Source organism: Rosa chinensis, chromosome 2 (genome assembly GCF_002994745.2).
Source record: "Rosa chinensis cultivar Old Blush chromosome 2, RchiOBHm-V2, whole genome shotgun sequence".
NCBI classification, from domain to species: Eukaryota; Viridiplantae; Streptophyta; class Magnoliopsida; order Rosales; family Rosaceae; genus Rosa; species Rosa chinensis.
In genome coordinates, this window is record NC_037089.1 from 12370624 (window position 1) to 12390937 (window position 20314).

General features: G+C 38.3%; 2 protein-coding genes across 7 annotated transcripts; both read right to left on the bottom strand.

Annotated features, from left to right (window-relative positions):
• Positions 1-1707: 1707 nt before the first annotated feature.
• On the bottom strand, positions 1708-19584 carry LOC112186951. Of its 4 annotated transcripts, none has more exons than XM_024325529.2 (11): positions 19044-19584; positions 4668-4681; positions 3378-4478; positions 3197-3236; positions 2992-3053; positions 2834-2873; positions 2655-2719; positions 2513-2552; positions 2354-2406; positions 2181-2262; positions 1708-2085 (listed from the first exon to the last, which is right to left on the bottom strand). In XM_024325529.2, the coding sequence occupies exons 3-11, from the start codon at positions 4457-4459 to the stop codon at positions 1891-1893; spliced, it is 1659 nt and encodes a 552-aa protein (XP_024181297.1). In that variant the 5' UTR covers positions 4460-4478; positions 4668-4681; positions 19044-19584; the 3' UTR covers positions 1708-1890. The 4 variants fall into 4 exon arrangements, with proteins under 4 accessions (XP_024181297.1, XP_040370234.1, XP_040370236.1 ...); XM_040514300.1 differs by lacking the exon at positions 19044-19584 and adding an exon at positions 5030-5188 and having other exon boundaries at positions 4668-4940; XM_040514302.1 differs by lacking the exon at positions 19044-19584 and having other exon boundaries at positions 3606-4478; positions 4668-5190.
• On the bottom strand, positions 15937-19170 carry LOC112186952. Of its 3 annotated transcripts, none has more exons than XM_040514304.1 (10): positions 19030-19170; positions 17565-18668; positions 17421-17460; positions 17217-17278; positions 17076-17115; positions 16900-16964; positions 16755-16794; positions 16596-16648; positions 16422-16488; positions 15937-16327 (listed from the first exon to the last, which is right to left on the bottom strand). In XM_040514304.1, exons 2-10 carry the CDS (start codon positions 18647-18649, stop codon positions 16136-16138), a joined length of 1644 nt encoding a protein of 547 aa, XP_040370238.1. In that variant the 5' UTR covers positions 18650-18668; positions 19030-19170; the 3' UTR covers positions 15937-16135. The 3 variants fall into 3 exon arrangements, with proteins under 3 accessions (XP_040370238.1, XP_040370237.1, XP_024181298.1); XM_040514303.1 differs by having other exon boundaries at positions 16422-16503; XM_024325530.2 differs by having other exon boundaries at positions 15938-16327; positions 16422-16470.
• Positions 19585-20314: the final 730 nt, after the last annotated feature.

Genomic DNA, 20314 nt, shown 5'->3' on the forward strand with positions numbered 1-20314 from the left:
TGAAGAAGATCTTCACAAAAAAAAAAAAAAACTCTCAATAGGTAACACTAATCCATTTTGTTTTAGACCTATCTTCCCACTATCATCCTCTGCCTCTGCTTTTTTTTTTTTTTTTTTTATCAATATAGCTCTAGAATCTTTAATCATTCTAGCTAATTAAGCTCATTTTCAATGGTATTGTTAAGATGATACATACACACACGTGTTTTTTTTTTTAATTAAACCCGAAGCCGGATGACGATATATAATATTCATCTAAAGCCAAAATAAGCTGTTACATACACACATGTTTCTTTTGTAAATTTGATATGAAATAAATTATGTCATTAATTTACTATTTTATTTTTTGTGTAACATTTTGGTTGATAGTTTTATCTTATTATTCATATATCATTAATTCATTATACACAACATAAAGAATGGTAGATTGCCATATATATATATATATATATATATATATATATATATATATATATATATATATTTGTCACTGATATAGCATTATAGTTGGATCCATACATCCATTGCTTTTAAAGAAGAAGAAGAAGAAAAAAATTAACCTATCAAAAACATCATAAGGACTTGTAAAATCTAAACAAATACCAATAAATCAATCAATTAGAATCAATCAGAGTCCATATAAAATTTAAACAATCCGCGGATTAAGTAAATTCATGAATTATAAAAACTCAAACAAAATTTTTTTAAATCTAAATTGAATACACCCCCCTCTGAGTATGATAGATTGATAGTTAGACACTTAGACCTATGTCGTTAAGGAGGAAGTCTTGCGTGGGGCATGCGTAAAGGACACGTGGTAGGGCTGCCCAATTAGGTTTTTAGCATGGGGTATTTTGGGTATTTCACTTTAAAAGTCATGTGGTGCGACTGCAGTATGTAAGAATTTTTCATCGTTAAGACATCAGTCCATAATTCTATTTGTTGAAAAATACATACTTTTTCTCAAGTGAAAAAAATTATAAAAAATAAAAACCTCCGAATTCAAGATGATAAATACTATTTGATAGTATCAACACGGTTGATTTAGTTGGCACGAGTGTATTTGTAGTTGAGCATCAAACCAAGTTTGATCTTCGCTGCCGGCTATTCTTCAAGATTGAGCTATAGATGTCTGCCCAATAAGATAGTGTCTCTCTTCAAACTTTTTGTAATACGAAAATAATAATAATAAAACTATTTCATAGTGTAGAGTCCAATTTTCACTAAATTCTAATTTTCTAATTATTTTTTTTAATTTTTAATACGAAATTAATTATTTGGTTTTGATATTTTTTGTTTGAGAATCCAATTCAAATTGCAAATACGTTAGTTATGAGAAATCCCATAATCTTCTATAGCATGATCAATAAAACAATTTTATTGTTAAATATTATCCACTGGTATGTTTAAAATTTTAGTCCGTTAATAGTTTATTTACATAAGCATCATAAAGGTGTAGCTGGAGGGACAGACTCGGTTCTCTATATATTAGAATTGTCACAGAGTGCTTTATTAGGCTATTAGATAGTATCTGTACCTTTTATTATATTATGCTAAACCCCAATCCCTAAACATGTGCGATGACTTGGGTCAAGGGTCATTCAGGGACGATCATATATGGAAATATGGAATAGTCTAAACAGACTCTTTTAACAATTATTGGTATAAGAAGAAACTGAAGTAATGCAACTTCGTTGAAAACATAAATGTGCTAAAATGGCTTAGTGGGACTTTTAATTATATAGACTCAACCCTCCGCAGTTGAGTAAGTTTAATTAATAAGACACTGAAGAACGCAAAATTATTTCAAGGTTCTTGAAACTAGCTTCGATTAGTCTTCCTGATCAAAAACTCCCAACCACTCCAAGCTAAACTTTAGCAGGCCTGCCTTCAAATTCCTAATCCTTTTCCAAGAAGGAAACGCGCTTCACGAGTTTCTGGAAGAAAAAAGAATCCATAGAGCAAACCAATGAAAAGGATGATGAGACTAGCAATGGGGACGTATGTTCTGCCTCTTCCGTACAATTTCGATGTAGATACCTGATGTTTGACAAGGGAGAAAATGTAGGAGGCTCCTTTAGTTCTCTGTGAAACCATTCTTATCATCAGAAACTATACCTCAAAAACAAACAGATTCTACTGATTCTAGGAAACAAATAAATCAAACACATGTGCTTCACCTTTTTCTCTAAGCGTTTAACCTTTCTCTTAAGGCTTCTCGCTTTTTTACTGTTAATCACACTCTCTTTGGGTTCAAAATCCCTAAAACATACAACCAGAAATCACTTAAACCAGTCTACAGAACATAGCAAATCCCAACATGTAGAAATTGAAACTATAGAGAACAACTAACCGTGAGTTTGAGTCAACCTTGCCGGGGCTGTTTATTGTCTCATTTGTCTCCCCCTGAAAACCCAAATTCAGTCATTAGAAAATACCGACAAAGCCAATCGATTCTTTGGATTGAAAAGCTCTACGAACATAAAACTTCTCAAAGGCACAAGTATTGAACCTTTATCTTAGTCGCACTCTCTCCTCCGAGTTCAAAATCTCTGAGACAACAAAAATCAGAAATCATATCAAGCTGCGTAAAAAACAGAATAATCCCAACACCTAAAACGTGAGATTTTAGGGAAGCACAAGAAACAACTTACAGCTTCGAGCACTTAACCTTGCAAGGGCTGCATTTTACCGTGCTCGTCTCGTTTTGGATGTCAACCTGTGCAACCTCAGACTTAGAAATAAAAACAGCCACAGGCAACTGATTGTTTGATAAAAAGGCACTACAGAATCGAAATAGAAAGATCATTGATACGCATGTACGTATTTCTACCTTCTCATTTGTCAAACTCTCTTCTTTTGGTTCAAAAAGTCTGAGATGTGGAGCAATGATCATAAAACAATCGGAAATCATAATAAAGTTGCAAAGAAGATGATAATCGATCTCCAACATACAAAAACTGAAATTCATATGATAGGGAATAAACTTACAGAATGTCACAGTCAACCTCCTGAGAGCTGTCCTTTATCCTGTTTCTCTCTTGTTGGATGCCCTGTGAAGTCCAACTTTATATGCACACATGCTATAACTGAGACTTAAAAGAGTAAACAGACATATACATGGAGAACTGATTCTTCGGAACCAGGGGCACTACAAAAACAAAATGATTTCATATAGACAGACAAATAATTCTACCTTTGTCGTAGTTAACATGGCTTCTTTGGGTTCATAATCTCTGAGGCATTGCACAGACAGAAGCAGATTAAAGTGCGTAAGACATACATCATAATCCCAACATATAGAACAGCAATTATACAGGAAAAGGCACTACAGAAATAGAAAGATGTCATTGACCAAAAAAAAAGAAACTACTTATGGACGGTAGCCAAATATAATCCAGAATTGACCATAACCTTTAGAGCTCACAAACTGGAGAGTAGAATGTATAGTCTCAATATGGCTCTTCCACCCTTCTTTATGGATGATTTTGAACGTGGTGATAAAAAGAGGTTGATACCTATTAGCCCCATAGCTCATAGTCTGGACTAAACAAAAATCCAAGTAACCCAAAGGAGCCCAACACTCTGTTATGCTAGAATAATACCTATATTTTGCACTTTGAATAATCTTCAAGCCTTCCAACTCGTAAGGTGTTGTTAGAGAGTAAATCAGAGTACCATCCTCCTCTGAACCAGACTTCTTAATAGAGAATGATATAAACTTTCCCTGATTAACACCAAAGGCATATATAGTGTCCCCTACAACAGCGGCCTTCCCACGGAAAGGAAAACGTTGTATCCGTTGTTTTTGATTGAAATTGACTTGATGCCATGTTCCCAATTCTGCATTGAAAACTACTGGTACGAAATGTGCTGGTTTGAACTTCATGGAAGGGTACCATAATGAAAGCAAAATACAGCTGCCCCAAACAGCATAACCAGTCAACTCCCTGCGAGCTAGTGAAGATTGTGGGATGAATGCAAAATGAGGTACAGGAGTTAAAGGATCCCAAGAGTTGGTGGTGGGATCATATAGCTCAAAGGGCATGGGCACACACGGTTTGTGGGCTAACAAAGTTGCCAGATGATAAAGCCTGCCATGCGCTGCAATAATATTTGGAAATGTCGCGAATATATAAGGCCGATTGAATTTAACTAAGTCTCCAGATGCCTTTGGATCGAAAATATATGCTACTTTTGCCCCAGCTTCTGCTGCTCTGTATCGTTCACCTGCAAGTATGTATAACTTGGAGGCAATTCTCTCACAGAACACTAAAGGAACCCATGATATTTCTGTTTCATCAAACAACTTCCTTGAAGGGGGTTCAGGCTTATCTTCTGTAGATTTAGTGATAACTTTTCCATCTTTGCGAATTTGTATTTCATGTAATAACCCACCTACGCCGTTAGTGTCAGAATAATGCAGCGTCAAATATACAGATCTAATCTGGTCATCCATGGATATTGTAAAACAGTACCTAGCCAGAAAGGAAAAGAAAAAAAATCAAGTACACATAAAAGCCATACAATCGCATTTCAAAAACAAAACAAAAAAAACATGAACGCAAACCCTAGGAGAGATTTATTACTTTCGCATCAAAATTACCTTCTTTTTTTTTGAGAAGGCATCAAAATTACACAGAAAAATAAATAAAAAAGTCACTGACCTTGATTGGGTCACCACCGATAGCTGCCGATGAAAATTAGCTCCGAGAGATGCGGAGATGAGATTAGATTTTTATAATCGAAGCGGATTCGGAGGCTTATATATAGTTCGGGTCAACAACTCATTTTTGATTGGATCAACTCAGTTTTGGGATCATTTCATTTTCGTTTCCAAAAGGATACAAAATCGATGAGGCGGCTAGAGTTATTGAAGACGTAGCAATTGGATCTCGGCGCCAAAACCGAGACGGTCGGAAGAGCGTTTAACACGAGAACTAAAAAGAGAAGAATCGGAAGGCTCTGTGAGTGAAGGAACGGCGAGGCCGCCATGGATTATCGGAAACATGAGGGAACGAGAAGGAACCTGTAGCTAGTGCGGACAAAATGCGATGTGAGGAAGACGAAGAAGGCGAGGTGAAACGACGTCGCAGGGTCAGCATTGTAGTGACTCGGTGACCCGCGACGAGGTGAAGAAGGCGCTTCAGATTTTCTTGGGGTGCAGTACCCACGCCCGTCACATATTAGAACAGTAATATATCTATACTATTATTACGAGAAAGAGAGTTTGTCAGCCAAAACAGAATAATTTTACCAAAATATCCATCAAATATCTAAAAACATTTGAACTGAAATATTTGAGAAAGACAAAATGGTCAATTTATAAATAAAAGAAAAACAAAAGAAATTTAACAAAAAAAAATCAAAAATAAAAAACAAAATATGTGCAGCAATTTTCTCCACATTCTGTGGAATAACTGCCCACGTAATTATCGTTTGGAGTCTAGTTATTAGTTTAATTGAGTGTGATTACAGTATTAGAACGTTAGACCTATGTCGTTAACACATCAGTCCACAATTCTATTTACTTTTTCTCTGGTGAAGAAAAAAAATTAAAAAATAAAAATCTCCAAATTCAAGATGATAAATACTATTTGATAGTACCAACATGATTGGTTCAGTTGGTATGGGCGTGTTTGTAGTTGAGCACCAATCCAAATTTGATCTCCTCTGCCAGCCGTTCTTCAGGATTGAGGTTGTATGTCTGCCCTAACGCGGAGGTGTAGGAAAGTCTTCCTCTCTTCAAAAATAAAAAATACTAAAACGCGGAGGTGTAGAATCTAGACAACCTTCAATTTTCACTAAATTTTAATTTTCTAATTTTTTTTGTCAAATTTTCAATACAAGTAAAATAAGTCCCTTCTCTTTCGGAGTTAGGGTGGGAGTGAATTGGGTTTGTCGCGGTATGACTTTGAGTGCCACCGCTCTATTTTAACATAGATTTTCCGATCAGTCACGGTGCATGTGGGGATTTCTTTACGTTTAGCAGAGGATGTGGTTAGTGATTGAGACAGTTTTGTTGAGAATGGAGGAGGTTGTTGGGGATTTCTCCCGTCGTCTTGCCATTCAGGAGGATGAAGAATTGGAAGTGATAACGTTGGATGATCCAAAGTCTTTGATTGCTGAGAGATTCTGGCTCATGGGGAAAGTTCTTACCAATAAGAAGATAAACGTGGATTCTTTCAGGCGTATTATCAGGAAGATTTGGTTGACAAAGGAGGATTTTTCCATACTGGAGTGGGAGAGTTCGGAGAGGTTTGTGTTTTCATTCTAGTGGGAGGGAGATCAACTCCGAGTTCTATAAGGAAGTCCTTGGTCTTTCAATAATTCACTGCTGGCGTTGGTACCTACAAATGGCTTGATTGATCCGGGAATAGTTGATCTTGTAGGATATATAATACGACTAGTCAAAGTCAACAGACTCAACAACCCTCTCATCTAACAAGTGTGCAATTGTGATTAGTAATCAAGAAAGGTCGATTATAGAAGTTGGTTAAGTCTAACTGAAAGTGGTTAAGCATAGCTTAAGCCTTAAACTAAATCTGTTACTGCTGGTATTATATAAAGCAAGTATGTTAGCCATTGTGTAATTCATTCAAGCACGTTTTCCTTAATGAAAAAAGTCATTATCTTCTTCCTTTAGCTTTCTCTAGTCTTCTGCTTCATTTCTCTCTCCTTCTTCAGAATACAAAACCTCCAGATCTTAACTTTCAGCATGGTATCAAGAGCCATGGATGTTCCTTTCTGAGTCTCTGATCTTCTTCTTCTTCGATCTCTTCAATTTTTATTCCAAGATTCAAGCTTTCTTCTTCTTCAAGATTCAAGCTTTCTTCTTTCTACAACAATGGTGGCTACTACGATTTCTCTTCTTGCTAATCTGTCTAGTATCATTTCTGTGAGGCTCGATGATAGCAATTACCCTACATGGCACTTCCAGACGTACTCTCTGCTTCGGGTCATGGCTTGTTCAAATTTGTGGATGGCACTCACCCTTGTCCTTCTCAATACTCTATTTCTGATGATGGCCAACTCTCTCAGACTTCCTCTGAAGAATATGAAGACTGGCTTGAGCAAGATTGCAGTCTCATTTCCCTCATCACTGCTACGCTTTGTTCTGAAGCTCTCTCCCATGTGGTTGGTTGCTCTACTGCCCTCGAGGTATGGTTTACTCTCAAGTATCGATATGCTACTGTCTCTAGGTCTAATGTTGTGCAATTGAAGTCCAACCTGCAATCAATTGAAAACGGTTCTTATAGCGTTGATAAGTACCTGCTTAGAGTGAAAACTGCAAGGGATCAATTGTCTGCCATTGGTGTCAAAATTGCTGATGAAGATGTTATGATTCTAATCTTGAAAGGATTACCCTCTGAGTTTAGTACTGTGAGAATGATGATTAAGGCTAAGCATGCTCCTATCTCTATGACTGAGCTTAGATCTCTTTTACTTGCTGCTGAATCTGAAATTGAGTGTGAAACCAAGATGCAATCTCTCTCTTTGACATCTATGAGTGCTATGGTTGCCCAGAACTCATCTTTTGCTGAGTCTAAGGGACTTTTGCCAACTCCTGTTGGTCACAATGGATTTGCTGCTTTTCACAATGGTCCAAGAAATGGTTCACACAGACGTTTTGGCACCAACTATGGAGGTCGCAATGGTTACAACAACAGAAATGGCAACTCTGGTGGTTTTAGGCCTAATTGGAATAACAACAATGTTGGTTCTAGTTTTCACAAAGGGTCACAGACTAGCTACAACACTGGTGGTTTTGGCAACAAGCAATTTGGCTTCAAGCCAATGCAGGGCTACAACAATGGTTACAATGGCTTCCGGCCTAGAATAGTTTGCCAAATCTGTCGAAAACAAGGACATTCTGCTCAAACTTTTTGGCATCTTGGCAAGATCAATGGCTCTGACACCTCTTCTTCTATTCTTGAGTGTCAACTATGTGGTTTGACTAGCCACTTTGCAGCAGATTGTAATCAGAGATAGTCCTTTGCTTCACTTCAAGGCCAACAGACAACCATCCATGACTGCATCCATTCAGCACACTTCTGCATCTCCTAACCATGAAGTCTGGATAACCGATTCTGGAGCTTCCTCTCACATGACTTAAGATATTCACACCCTCAACAATGTGACATCTTATACTGATGGAGATCAAGTCCAGATTAGCAATGGTTCAAGTTTAACCATCAAACACATTGGCAATGGTTCCATTTTCCTCAATAAAAATGTTGTTCTAGCTTTGAAGAAAATTCTCCATGTTCCCAAACTTGCAGCTCACTTGCTATCTGTGTATCAATTATGTAAAGACAATAATTGCAGGATGATTTTTGATGAGTTTTCTTTCTTTATACAGGACAAGGTGACAGGCAGGGTGCTGTTTCAAGGTCTCAATGACAATGGCTTATATCCCATTCCAGTCACCCTTTCTAGATCTCTTTTCACTCCTTCCTCAGCTTCACCTACAACTTATCTTGGCTACAAGATCTCACATTCCCTTTAGCACAGGAGATTAGGCCATCCTTCCAACAAGATTACTTCTTCTATGTTAGATAAATCAAATATTAGCTCTGTACCTGATATCTCTTCAGCTTTGTGTGAATCATGCTTAGCTGGAAAATTTACAAAACTACCTTTCCCTCACTCTAGCACTAGATCTACTGTTCCCTTTCATACTATTCATTCTGATGTATGGGGTCCATCCCCACATATTTCAATAGAAGGGTTCAAATACTATCTTACCTTCATTGATGATTGTACCAGATTTTGCTGGATCTTCCCTTTACCTTTACATAATAAAATAGAAGTTTCTTCTTTGTTCACTGCTTTTCATTCCTTTGTGTCAAATCAGTTCTCTGCATCTATTAAGATTCTGCAAACAGATGGTGGTGGTGAATACATAGGTCATAAGTTTCAATCTGATCTTGTCAAAAATGGCATTGTCCACCAAAAGTCATGTCCTTACACACCTCAACAAAATGGCCTTGTAGAAAGGAAAAATAGGCATATAATTGAAACTGCTCTCACCCTACTTCATCAATCTCTGCTGCCTCCAAAATTCTGGTTTCATGCATGTGCTGCTTCAGTGTTTCTTATCAACAGAATGCCATCACTCAATTTGAACATGTCTTCTCCATTTGAACTTCTTCATTCAAAACCTCCCTGTCTTGATTCTCTTAGAGTCTTTGGATGTGCTTGTTTTCCACTCATAAAGCCTTATAACTCTAACAAGTTTCAAGTCAAAACTGTTAAGTGTATATTTTTGGGGTATGCACCAGGGTACAAGGGCTTTATCTGCTTCAATGTGTCCACTTCTAAGTTTATCATTTCTAGACATGTTATTTTTCATGAACATTCTTTTCCCTATCCTTCTCTTAGCAGTACATCTTCATCATCTCATCCTTCTAGCCCTATACCCTCAAGTCCTATTCCCTCAATTCCATTTTTACTCAAACATCCTTTGAGATCCCAATCAATCAGTAGTACATCTGTCACACCCCGGACTCGAGCGTCGATGAATTTTAAGCACCTGACCCCGAATCTGAGGTGTGAGTGTTACAAAGCAGAATGTAAATAAGCTCTTCCTTCTAGGTTCTTCCTTCTAGGATCGTCCAACCCACTTCGGCTCGTCAAAACCTAAGTACTTCTCTGCAAAAGGCATTAAAGATGGGTGGGTGAGCAAAACCACGCGCTCAGTGAGTAGATCATGTAATATGCCAGTAAAGCCATGTCATTTTACACACGCTAGAAAGTAGTATATCGTATACACATCAATGCATAACAATTCATCACATCGCATCATCCCTTCTTATTGATTATCCTTCAATTTAGTGACCACCACGGGCACCCTAATGGCCTTCTCTAGCCCTATACCACCGTGTGACACATCCTTACTTTGACATAATCAATCAAGAAGTTCTCATGTTCCATGACTAGTCAAACAATGGATCCAGCACATTAGAGGTGGCAAACGGGCCGGCCCGGCCCATTTTAAGCGGGCATAGTCGTGCTTCGTGCTGTGCTTGGGCCGACCCATTTATTATCGTGCCGGACTCGTGCCGGCCCATTTACTTAAACATTAAGCCCGGCCCGAGCCCATATCATGCCGGGTCAATAACGAGCCGTGCTCGTGCCTACCCACTATAAAGCACGATTTTAAAATCTTAATTTGAACAAATAAAAATTAATTTTATTTAACTATTTAGAAAATTAAAATAAATTAAGTTATACAACGTTTTTCTTAATCTTAGCTTTTTAAGATTAGATTTCTAGTAATTTTTTATATTCCACTATAAGAAAGAAAGAAAAAAAAAATCAAAAAATATTTTTTTAGTATATTATTGTGAGATTAATCTTTATTAATATAATGAAGATTTAGTATCTATTATTCTTTCCTTCATTCTATAGTTGTATTATTATGAGATTAGTCTTTATTAATAAACATATATTTAATATTTAGAAAAAATGCTTATGTCAAAACGAGGATATAATGTTTTGTTTCATTATTTTGACAATATAAAAGAAAGATTGGTGGAATTGTCATGAGATTTTAAATAAAAATGTCTCATATTCAAATCTCATCATTGTAGTTTTTTAATATTTTTAAAAACAAAATGAAATTTTGTGTTTGTAACGGGCCGGCCCACAATATGTCGTGCTCGGGCCATGCCGGGCCCATTACGGGCTAGGGCAGGGCCGGGCCAATATTCTTAGGCCCAGCCCGACCCGTTATTCTAACGTGCTCGGGTCGTGCCGGGCCACTAACGGGCTTGGACAGTGCCGGGCCTCTTTTAAGCGTGCCGGGCCCGTGCCGTGCTCGTGCTTAGTGGCCCGTTTGCCACCTCTAGCACATAATATATATAAACTCCGCATATTTCGCAAATAGACATGCTTCACTTGAAAATAGAGAGAAATTTCATAAATAGGTAAAATCATGCTTTTCCACCATTTTTGTAGAAAATAAGAATATTTGAAACATATTACACAAACCCACTCACCTCGATAATACGAATCGCCTCGTAGAATAACAATCGTTAACCGAGCCTCCTAAAACTTGCCTTCTAGGAATCACCATTGGATCTAACTCAAACCTCTATGGATAGGAAGAGGACAACAAGACGAATCCGTAGCCTTTCGCGGATCTTGAATCAGAGTTACGGATCAAAAGTTATGATCCGCCAAAGTTTTAGAGAGAGAAAATGAGGAGAGAGAAGTAAGAGAGACAAGCTCTCTCCGAAGAAATGGGTACGGAAGAAGAAATGGCTGAATCCTATATATAGGGAAAGAACACCAATAGGAATATGCCACTTGTCCAAACCAAAATCATCCATCATCATGCTTATGTCATTTGTCAGGCATATAACAAACATAGTGCCACCACTTGACATGTGTCAAACTGATCTTGCACATGCAAGACACGTTTGGCTGCTGCTACTTGGTCTCCAAGTCAGCCTATCGACCAATAGTGAGTCGCCACATCACCACCTAATTTGCTTTACATCCAAACTTCAAAAATTCCTTAAAAATAGCTCGGGAACCCGAAAAATTCACCGAAAAATGCTGCGAACTTGTGGCGACCTCTACTTTCTACTTCTAAACTAAAAAATAAAATTTGACCAACTTCAAAATTCAGGATCTCACAACATCATCTCAACAACACCTAGCCTCACTTGTCCTCCAACATGCCTCTGGAACAAAAAGTTCAACTCATCAGCAGCCTTCTCCTATTCCTGCATTCAACACGGTTTCCTCATCACCTCCATCTGCACAATTGCCTCCGGACACATCAATTGTTGCTCAATCAGCTCCTGCTGCCTTACTGGATATTCCTAGCTCATCTGCAGGCTTTAATCTTCAGCCAGGGGAGACCTATATTCCCATCTCATATATTCAGATCATTCTGGATCCTCCCTCTGCTGCAACTGATGTACTAGTTTCTAATTTTCAACCTCAGTCTACTACCACTTCTGTGTTCTCTAATGTTCATAACATGACTACTAGGACCAAGAATGGGATTTTTAAAAAGAAGGCTTTTACTGCTACCATCTCTGCTGATCCTGATGATACTGAACCTAGCTCATACAAGAAGGCACTACAAATTCCAGTTTGGAAAAATGCTATGCAGGAGGAGTTTGACGCCCTAGCCAAGCAAGGAACATGGATTTTGGTGCCACCTCAACCTGACAAAAACTTGGTCAGTTGCAAGTGGATTTTTAAGGTCAAAAGACACTCTGATGGCTCTATTGCAAGACAAAAGGCAAGGTTGGTGGCTAGGGGCTTTAGCCAAGAAGAGGGCATTGATTATGAGAGACATTTAGTCCTGTTGTTAGACATACCACTGTGCGACTAGTTTTGGCCATGGCAGCTCAGTTCAATTGGAAACTTCATCAACTTGATGTGAAAAATGCATTTTTGCATGACATATTGAAGGAGGAAGTTTACATGTCTCAACCTCCTGGCTTCGAGGATCCACAATTCCCAAGTCATGTCTGCAAACTTCAAAAGTCATTATATGGTCTCAAACAAGCCCCAATGGCCTGGAATGAGAGATTTACATCTTTTCTACCAAAGATTGGATTTAAATCATCCATTGTTGATCCTTCACTATTCATACAAGACCTTGGCACCACTCAGGTTTATCTTCTTCTATATGTTGATAACATTATTCTCACTGGTACTAGTCCTTCAGCTGTTCAAAATGTCAAAGATGCACTCCAGGAAGAGTTTGACATGAAGGATTTAGGATTGCTACACTATTTTTTGGGATTACAGATCACATATCTTCCTCATGGTCTCTTCATTTCCCAAACAAAGTATGCAACTGATATTCTGCACAAGGCAGGTATGGCTGACTGCAATGCCAGCATCACTCCATGCTTACCTTACTCCAAGCTGCTAAAAGATGAAGGTGCTCCTTTCACTGATGTCAAAACGTACAGAAGTATTGTTGGATGCTTACAATACTTGACTTTCACAAGACCTGATATTGCATATAGTGTCAATTCAGTTTGCCAGTTTATGCAATCTCCCACAGGTGCCCATTTTCTTGCGGTGAAGAGGATTTTAAGATACATCAAGGGCACTTTGGATTATGGTATCACCTTCAGGGCAGCTCCTCTTGAACTCAAGGCATACACCGACTCAGATTGGGCTGGTGACCCTAATGACAGAAGAAGCACAACTGGATTTGTTATCTTCCTTGGCAGTTGTCCAGTTTCCTGGTGTTCCAGAAAGCAAACCTCAGTGTCTAGGTCTTCTACTGAGGCTGAGTACAAGGCCATGGCTGACACTGCTTCTGAGGTACTATGGTTGAGACACTTACTCAATGATCATCATCTTCAACTCCCTTCAACTCCTACCATTCATTGTGACAATGTGTCAGCACTTGCCCTTGCCTCTAATCCCATTCACAACTCCAAGGTTAAACATGTTGAAGTTGACATCCATTTCACTTGGGAGAAGGTGTCTAGAGGAGAGCTGGCCCTGCAGTTTGTTCCCTCCAAGCAACGGCTAGCTGATATTCTCACTAAAGGTCTTGACTCTCCTCAGTTCAAATATTTGTGTGGCAACCTGATGCTTGGTCCCCAACATCAGGTTGAGGGGGGATGTAGGATATATAATACGACTAGTCAAAGTCAACAAAGTCAACAGACTCAGCAGCCCTCTCATCTGACAAGTGTGCAATTGTGATTGGTAATCAAGAAAGGTCGATTATAGAAGTTGGTTAAGTCTAAGTGTCTAATTGAAAGTGGTTAAGCATAGCTTAGGCCTTAAACTAAATCTGTTACTGCTGGTATTATATAAAGCAAGTATGTTAGCCATTGTGTAATTCATTCAAGCACGTTTTCCTTAATGAAAAAAGTCGTTATCTTCTTCCTCTAGCTTTCTCTAGTCTTCTGCTTCATTTCTCTCTCCTTCTTCAGAATACAAAACCTCCAGATCTTAACTTTCAGCAGATCTTTCTAGTCAGGAATTTTGGATTAGGGCAAAGGGTTTGCCACCTGCGTTATTAACTGACAATATGGGAAGAAAAATTGGTGGCAATATAGGGAGTTTTGTGTTTACGGACCCAAATGTTACTGGAGATGGCAGTGGGAGTTTCCTACGCTTGAGGGTGAGGCTTCGACTCTCGGAACCCTTAAGGAAGGGGATCAGATTGCAGTTGGATCCTACTGATACACAGTTAGCAAGATTACCTTTGAGTATGAACACTTGCCTCACTTTTGTCTCTTCTGTGGTTTGCTTGATCATGTGGGGACTAATTGCCAGGCTAGAATAGATGGGAGGGTAACTGAGGAAAAATATGGTAGGTGGAGGACGTTGTCAAAAGATGTCTACTCAATTGATCTTTATGGCCAGCTACAAGGGCGATCTTTTGGTACATGAAGCATTTCGCAACGTCTCATATTCATGTGTACTTAGTAAATACAATCACTAAAACAATGAAATAAAATTGAAAGAAAATAAAAAAAAGTACTTCGAGTGTAATGGACTACCGTTTGTGATCTGGTCTCCACATCTTTGCAAAATCAAACCACCGAGTCGGCATCCTGCATCGAAACGAACTACGTACAATTCACACCTCTTTGCTTCTAGATTACATTAATAATTACATTCAAACTTCCAGAGGAAAATTATTACACTACATATTCCCCTCATGCTCAAAATGATGTCCAATCTAGCTACTCTGATCATCAACTTAAGAGAAAAACAACTTGAAACAAAATCAAATCCCAAACTTAGAAGCATTACTAACTATTAAGCTAAACCAATCATTTCTGAAAGGATACAAAATTGACGAGGCGGCTAGAGTTATCGAAGACGTAGCAATTGGATCTCGGCGCCAAAACCGAGGCAGTCGGAAGAGCGTTTAACACAAGAACTGAAAAGAGAAGAATCGGAAGGCTCTGTGAGTGAAGGAACGGCGAGGTCGTCGTGGATTATCGGAAATATGAGGGAATGAGAACAAACCTGTAGCTAGTGCAGACAGAATGCGATGCGAGTAAGATGAAGGAGGCGAGGTGAAACAACGTCGCAGGGTCAACATTTTAGTGACTCAGTTGACGAGGTGAAGAAGGCTCTTCAGATTTTCTGGGGCTGTGACCCGGTTCATATTAGTATAATATATTATTAGTTTAGTTTAATTAAGTGTGATAGTTAGACCTATGTCGTTAAAGCATCAGTCCACAATTCTATTTGTTGTTGAAAAGTACATACGTTTTCTCCGGTGAAAAAATAAAAATAAAAATAAAAACCTCCAAATTCAATCAAGATGATAAATACTATTTGATAGTACCAACATGGTTGGTTTAGTTGGTATGGGCGTGTTTGTAGTTGAGCACCAATCTAAGTTTGATATCCGCTGCCAACTGTTTTTCAGGATTGAGGTTTTATATCTGCGCTAACGCGGAGGTGTAGGAAAATCTTCCTCTCTTCAAACTTTTTGTAATAAAAAAATAATAATAAAACACTATTTGATAGTGAAGAATCTAGACCACCTTCAATTTTCTCTAAATTTTAATTTTTTAATTTTTTTTTTTAAATTTTCAATACGAAATTAATTTTTCGGTTTTGATATTTTTTGTTTGAGAATCCAATTTAAATTGCAAATACGTTAGTTATGAGAAATCCCATAATCTTCTATAGCATGATCATAAAACAATTTAACAATAAAAATTATCCACTGGTATGTACAAAATTTTAGTCCGTTAATTAATAGTTTATTTACACATGCATCATAAAGGTGTAGCTGACACTCCCCCCAGTCTCAGTTTTCTATATAGTGGAATTGTCACAGCAAGCATTATTGGGCTATTATATCGCTAAACCCCAACCCCTAAACGGGAGACTTGGGTCAAGGGACATTCAGGACGATCATATTCTTGTCCTCCATATGATATGAGTCTTAATAGACTCTTAACTGTAGAAACTGAAGTAAATGTGCAAGAATGGCTTAAAAGTGGGACTTTTAAGGTATATATATATATATAGACTCCACAACTGAGTAAGTTTAATTCATGAGACACTGAAGAACGCAAAATAATTTCAAGGTTCTTGAAACTAGCTTTGATTAGTCTTCCCGATAAAAAAACTCTCAAGCAACACAACCTAAACTTTAGCAGGCCTGCCTTCAAATTCCTGTCCCTTTCCCAAGAAAGAATAGGGCTTCCCGGTTTTCTGGAAGAGAAAATAATCCATAGAGCAAACCAATGAAAAGGATGATGAGACAGACAATGGGGACGTATGCTCTTCTTCCGTACGATTTAACTGTAGACACTTGACGCTTGACAAGAGAGACAATGTAGGAGTCTCTTTTAGTTCTCTGTCAAAACCATTCTTATCATCAGAAACTATACCTCAAAAACAAACAGATTCTACTGATTCCAGGAAACAAATAAATCAAACACGTGCTTCACCTTTTTCTCTGAGCGTTTAACCTTTCTTTTAAGGCTTCTCGCTTTTTTCCTGTCAATCACACAAACTCTGGGTTCAAAATCCCTCAAAACATACAATCAGAAATCACTTAAACCAGCCTACAAAACATAGCAAATCCCAACTTGTAGAAATTGAAACTATAGAGAATAACTGACCGTGAGCTTGAGTCAACCTTGCCGGAGCTGTTTTTTATCTCATTTGTCTCCCCCTGAAAACCCAAATTGAGTAATTAGAAAATACCGACAAAGCCAATCTATTCTTTGGATTGAAAAGCACAATCAACATAAAACAACTTAAAGGCACAAGTATTGAACCTTTATCTTAGTTGCACTCTCTCCTCCGAGTTCAAAATCTCTGAGACAACAAACAATCAGAAATTATATCAAGCTGCGTAAAAGATATAGATTAATCCCAGCACGTAAAAAGTGAGATTATAGGGAAGCACAAGAAACAACTTACAGCTTCAAGCACTCGACCTTGCAAGGGCTGCATTTTACCGTGCTCGTCTCGTTTTGGATGTCAACCTGTGAAACCTCAGACTTAGAAATAAAAACAGCCACAGGCAACCGATTGTATGATAAAAAGGCACTACAAAAATAGAAAGTTGTCATTGATACGCATGTACGTATTTCTACCTTCTCATTTGTCGAACTCTCTTCTTTTGGTTCAAAAAGTCTGAGATGTGGAGCAATGATCATAAAACAATCAGACATCACATAAAGTTGCAAAGAATATACAAAAACTTAAATTGATATGATAGGGAATAAACAACTTACTGAATGTCAGAGTCAACCTCCTGAGAGCTGTCCTTTATCCTGTTTCTCTCTTTTCTGATGTCCTGTGAAGTCCAATTTTATATGATCACATACTATAACTCAGACTTAAAGAGTAAACAGACATACATGGAGAACTGATTCTTCGGAACCAGGGGCACTACAAAAACAAAATGATTTCATATAGACAGAGACAAATAATTCTACCTTTGTCGTAGTTAACATGGCTTCTTTGGGTTCATAATCTCTGAGGCATTACACAGACAGAAGCATATTAAAGTGCGTAAGACATACATCATAATCCCAACATACAAAACTGCAATTATACGGCAAAAAAAAAAAACTACTTACGGACAGTAGCCAAATGTAATCCAGAATTGACCATAACCTTTAGTACTCACAAACTGGAGAGTAGAATGTATGGTCTCAATACGGCTATTCTTCCCTTCTTTATGGATGATTTTGAACGTGGTGATAAAAAGAGGTTGATACCTATTAGTCCAGTAGTCCATAGTCTGGACTAAACAAAACTCCAAGTCACCCAAAGGAGCCCAACACTCTGTTATGCTAGAATAATACCTATATTTTGCACTTTGAATAATCTTCAAGCCTTCCAACTCGTAAGGTGTTGTTAGAGAGTAAATAAGAGTACCATCCTCCTCTGAACCAGACTTCTTAATAGAGAATGATATAAACTTTCCCTTATCAGCACCAAAGGCATATATAGTGTCCCCTACAACAGCGGCCTTCCCAAAGAAAGGAAAACGTTGTATCCATTGTTCTTGATCGAATTTTACTTCATGCCATGTTCCCAATTCTGCATTGAAAACTACTGGTACGAAATGTTTTTGTTTGAAGTTCATGGAAGGGTACCATAATGAAAGCAAAATACAGCTGGCCCAAACAGCATAACCAGTTAACTCCCTGCTGCAAGCTAGTGAAGATTGTGGGAGGAATGCAAAATTAGGTGCAGGAGTTAAAGGATCCCAAGAGTTGGTGGTGGGATCATATAGCTCAAAGGGCATGGGCATCCACGGTTTTTCGGCTAACAAAGATGCCAGATGATAAAGCCTGCCATGCGCTGCCATAATCTTTGGATCTGACGCGTATATATAAGGCGGATCGAATTTAACCAAGTCTCCAGGTGCCTTTGCATCAAAAATATATCCTACTTTTGCCCCAGCTTCTGTTACTCTGACGTGTTGACCTGCATATATGTATAACATGGAGGCCATTCTCTCACAGCGAATGAAAGGAACCCGTGGGAGTTCTGTTTCATCAAACAACTTCCTTGAAGGGGGTTCAGGCTTATCTTCTGTAGATTTAGTGATAACTTTTCCATCTTTGCGAATTTTTATTTCATGTAATAACCCACCTACGCCTTTAGTGTAATGATAATGCAGCGTCAAATATACAGATCTAATCTGGTCATCCATGGATATTGTAAAACAGTACCTTGCCAGAAAAGAAAATCAAATAAACATAAAAGCCATACAATCCCATTTCAACAAAAAAAAAAAAAGCCATACAATCTAGTTCATCAGATACAGGCCGGAACTTTACAATAGTATTTACTGAAACTTACTTCACGACCAAAATGAATTAATACAGTTTTATCTCCTATGGTTCGCAAATTGACGTACTAATTCTTCAACCCAGACAAATCAGTATATAAATCTTGAGGTACTCAACGCAATAACTAACAACATGGACTCAAACCCTAGGAGAGATTTATTACTTTCGCATCAAAATTACCTTCTTCTTTTTTGAGAAGGCATCAAAATTACATAGAAAAATAAATAAAAAAGTCACTGACCGTGATTAGGTCACCACCGATAGGGTAGATTTTGGAGTGGAGGCCCTGTAGCTGCCGATGAAAATTTGCTCTGAGAGATACGGAGACGCGGAGATGAGATTAGGTTTTTTATAATCGAAGCGGATTCGGAGGGCTTATATATAGTTCGGGTCAACAACTCATTTTTGATTGGATCAACTCAGTTTTGGGATAATTTCATTTTCGTTTCCGAAAGGATACAAACTCGACGAGGCGGCTAGAGTTATCGAAGACGTAGTCACGTAGCAATTGGATCTCGGCGCCAAAACCGAGGCGGCCGGAAGAGCGTTTAACACGAGAACTGAAAAGAGAAGAATCGGAAGGCTCTGTGAGGGAATGAACGGCGAGGCCGCCATGGATTATCGGAAATATGAGGGAACGAGAAGGAACCTGTAGCTAGTGCGGATAGAATGCGATGTGAGGAAGACGAAGAAGGCGAGGTGAAACGACGTCGCAGGGTCAGCATTGTAGTGACTCAGTGACCGGCGACGAGGTGAAGAAGACGCTTCAGATTTTCTGGGGCTGTGACCCGCTTCATATTAGAATAAGAGACCCACGCCCGTCACATATTAAGATTATTAGTTTAGTTAGTTAGACCTATGTCGTTAACACATCGGCCCACAATTCTATTTGTTGAAAAGTTCATACTTTTTCTCCGGTGAAAAAAAAAATAAAAACCTCCAAATTCAAGGTGATAAATACTATTTGATAGTACAAACATGGTTGGTTCAGTTGGTATAGATGTGTTTGTAGTTGAGTATCAATTCAAGTTTGATATCCGCTGCCAGCTGTCCTTTAGGATTAAGGTTGTATGTCTGCCCTAATGCGGAGGTGTAGGAAAGTCTTCCTCTCTTCAAACTTTTTGTATTGACATAAAAAATAAAAATAAAAAACACTATTTGATAGTGTAGAATCTAGACCCACCTTCAATTTTCATTAAATTTTATTTTTTAAAAAAAAAAATTTCAATACGAAATTAATTTTTTTGATATTTTTTATTTGAGAATCCAATTTAAATTGCAAATACTTTAGCTATGAGAAATCCTATAATCTTCTATAGCATGATCAATAAAACAATTTTATTGAGAGATCATTCTTCTACCAAAGAGGGTTTTTCTCTCTCACCTAAACCCTAAGGCCTCCCGGTTGCAAATCTCTTCTAGTCCGGCGGCGCCCGGACGTCGGGCTGGCCTTCGGGCCTCCGATTGTCATGGGATTTGCTGCCGGACGGGCGAACTACTGCCCATGGGACACCTTTGAGATTCTC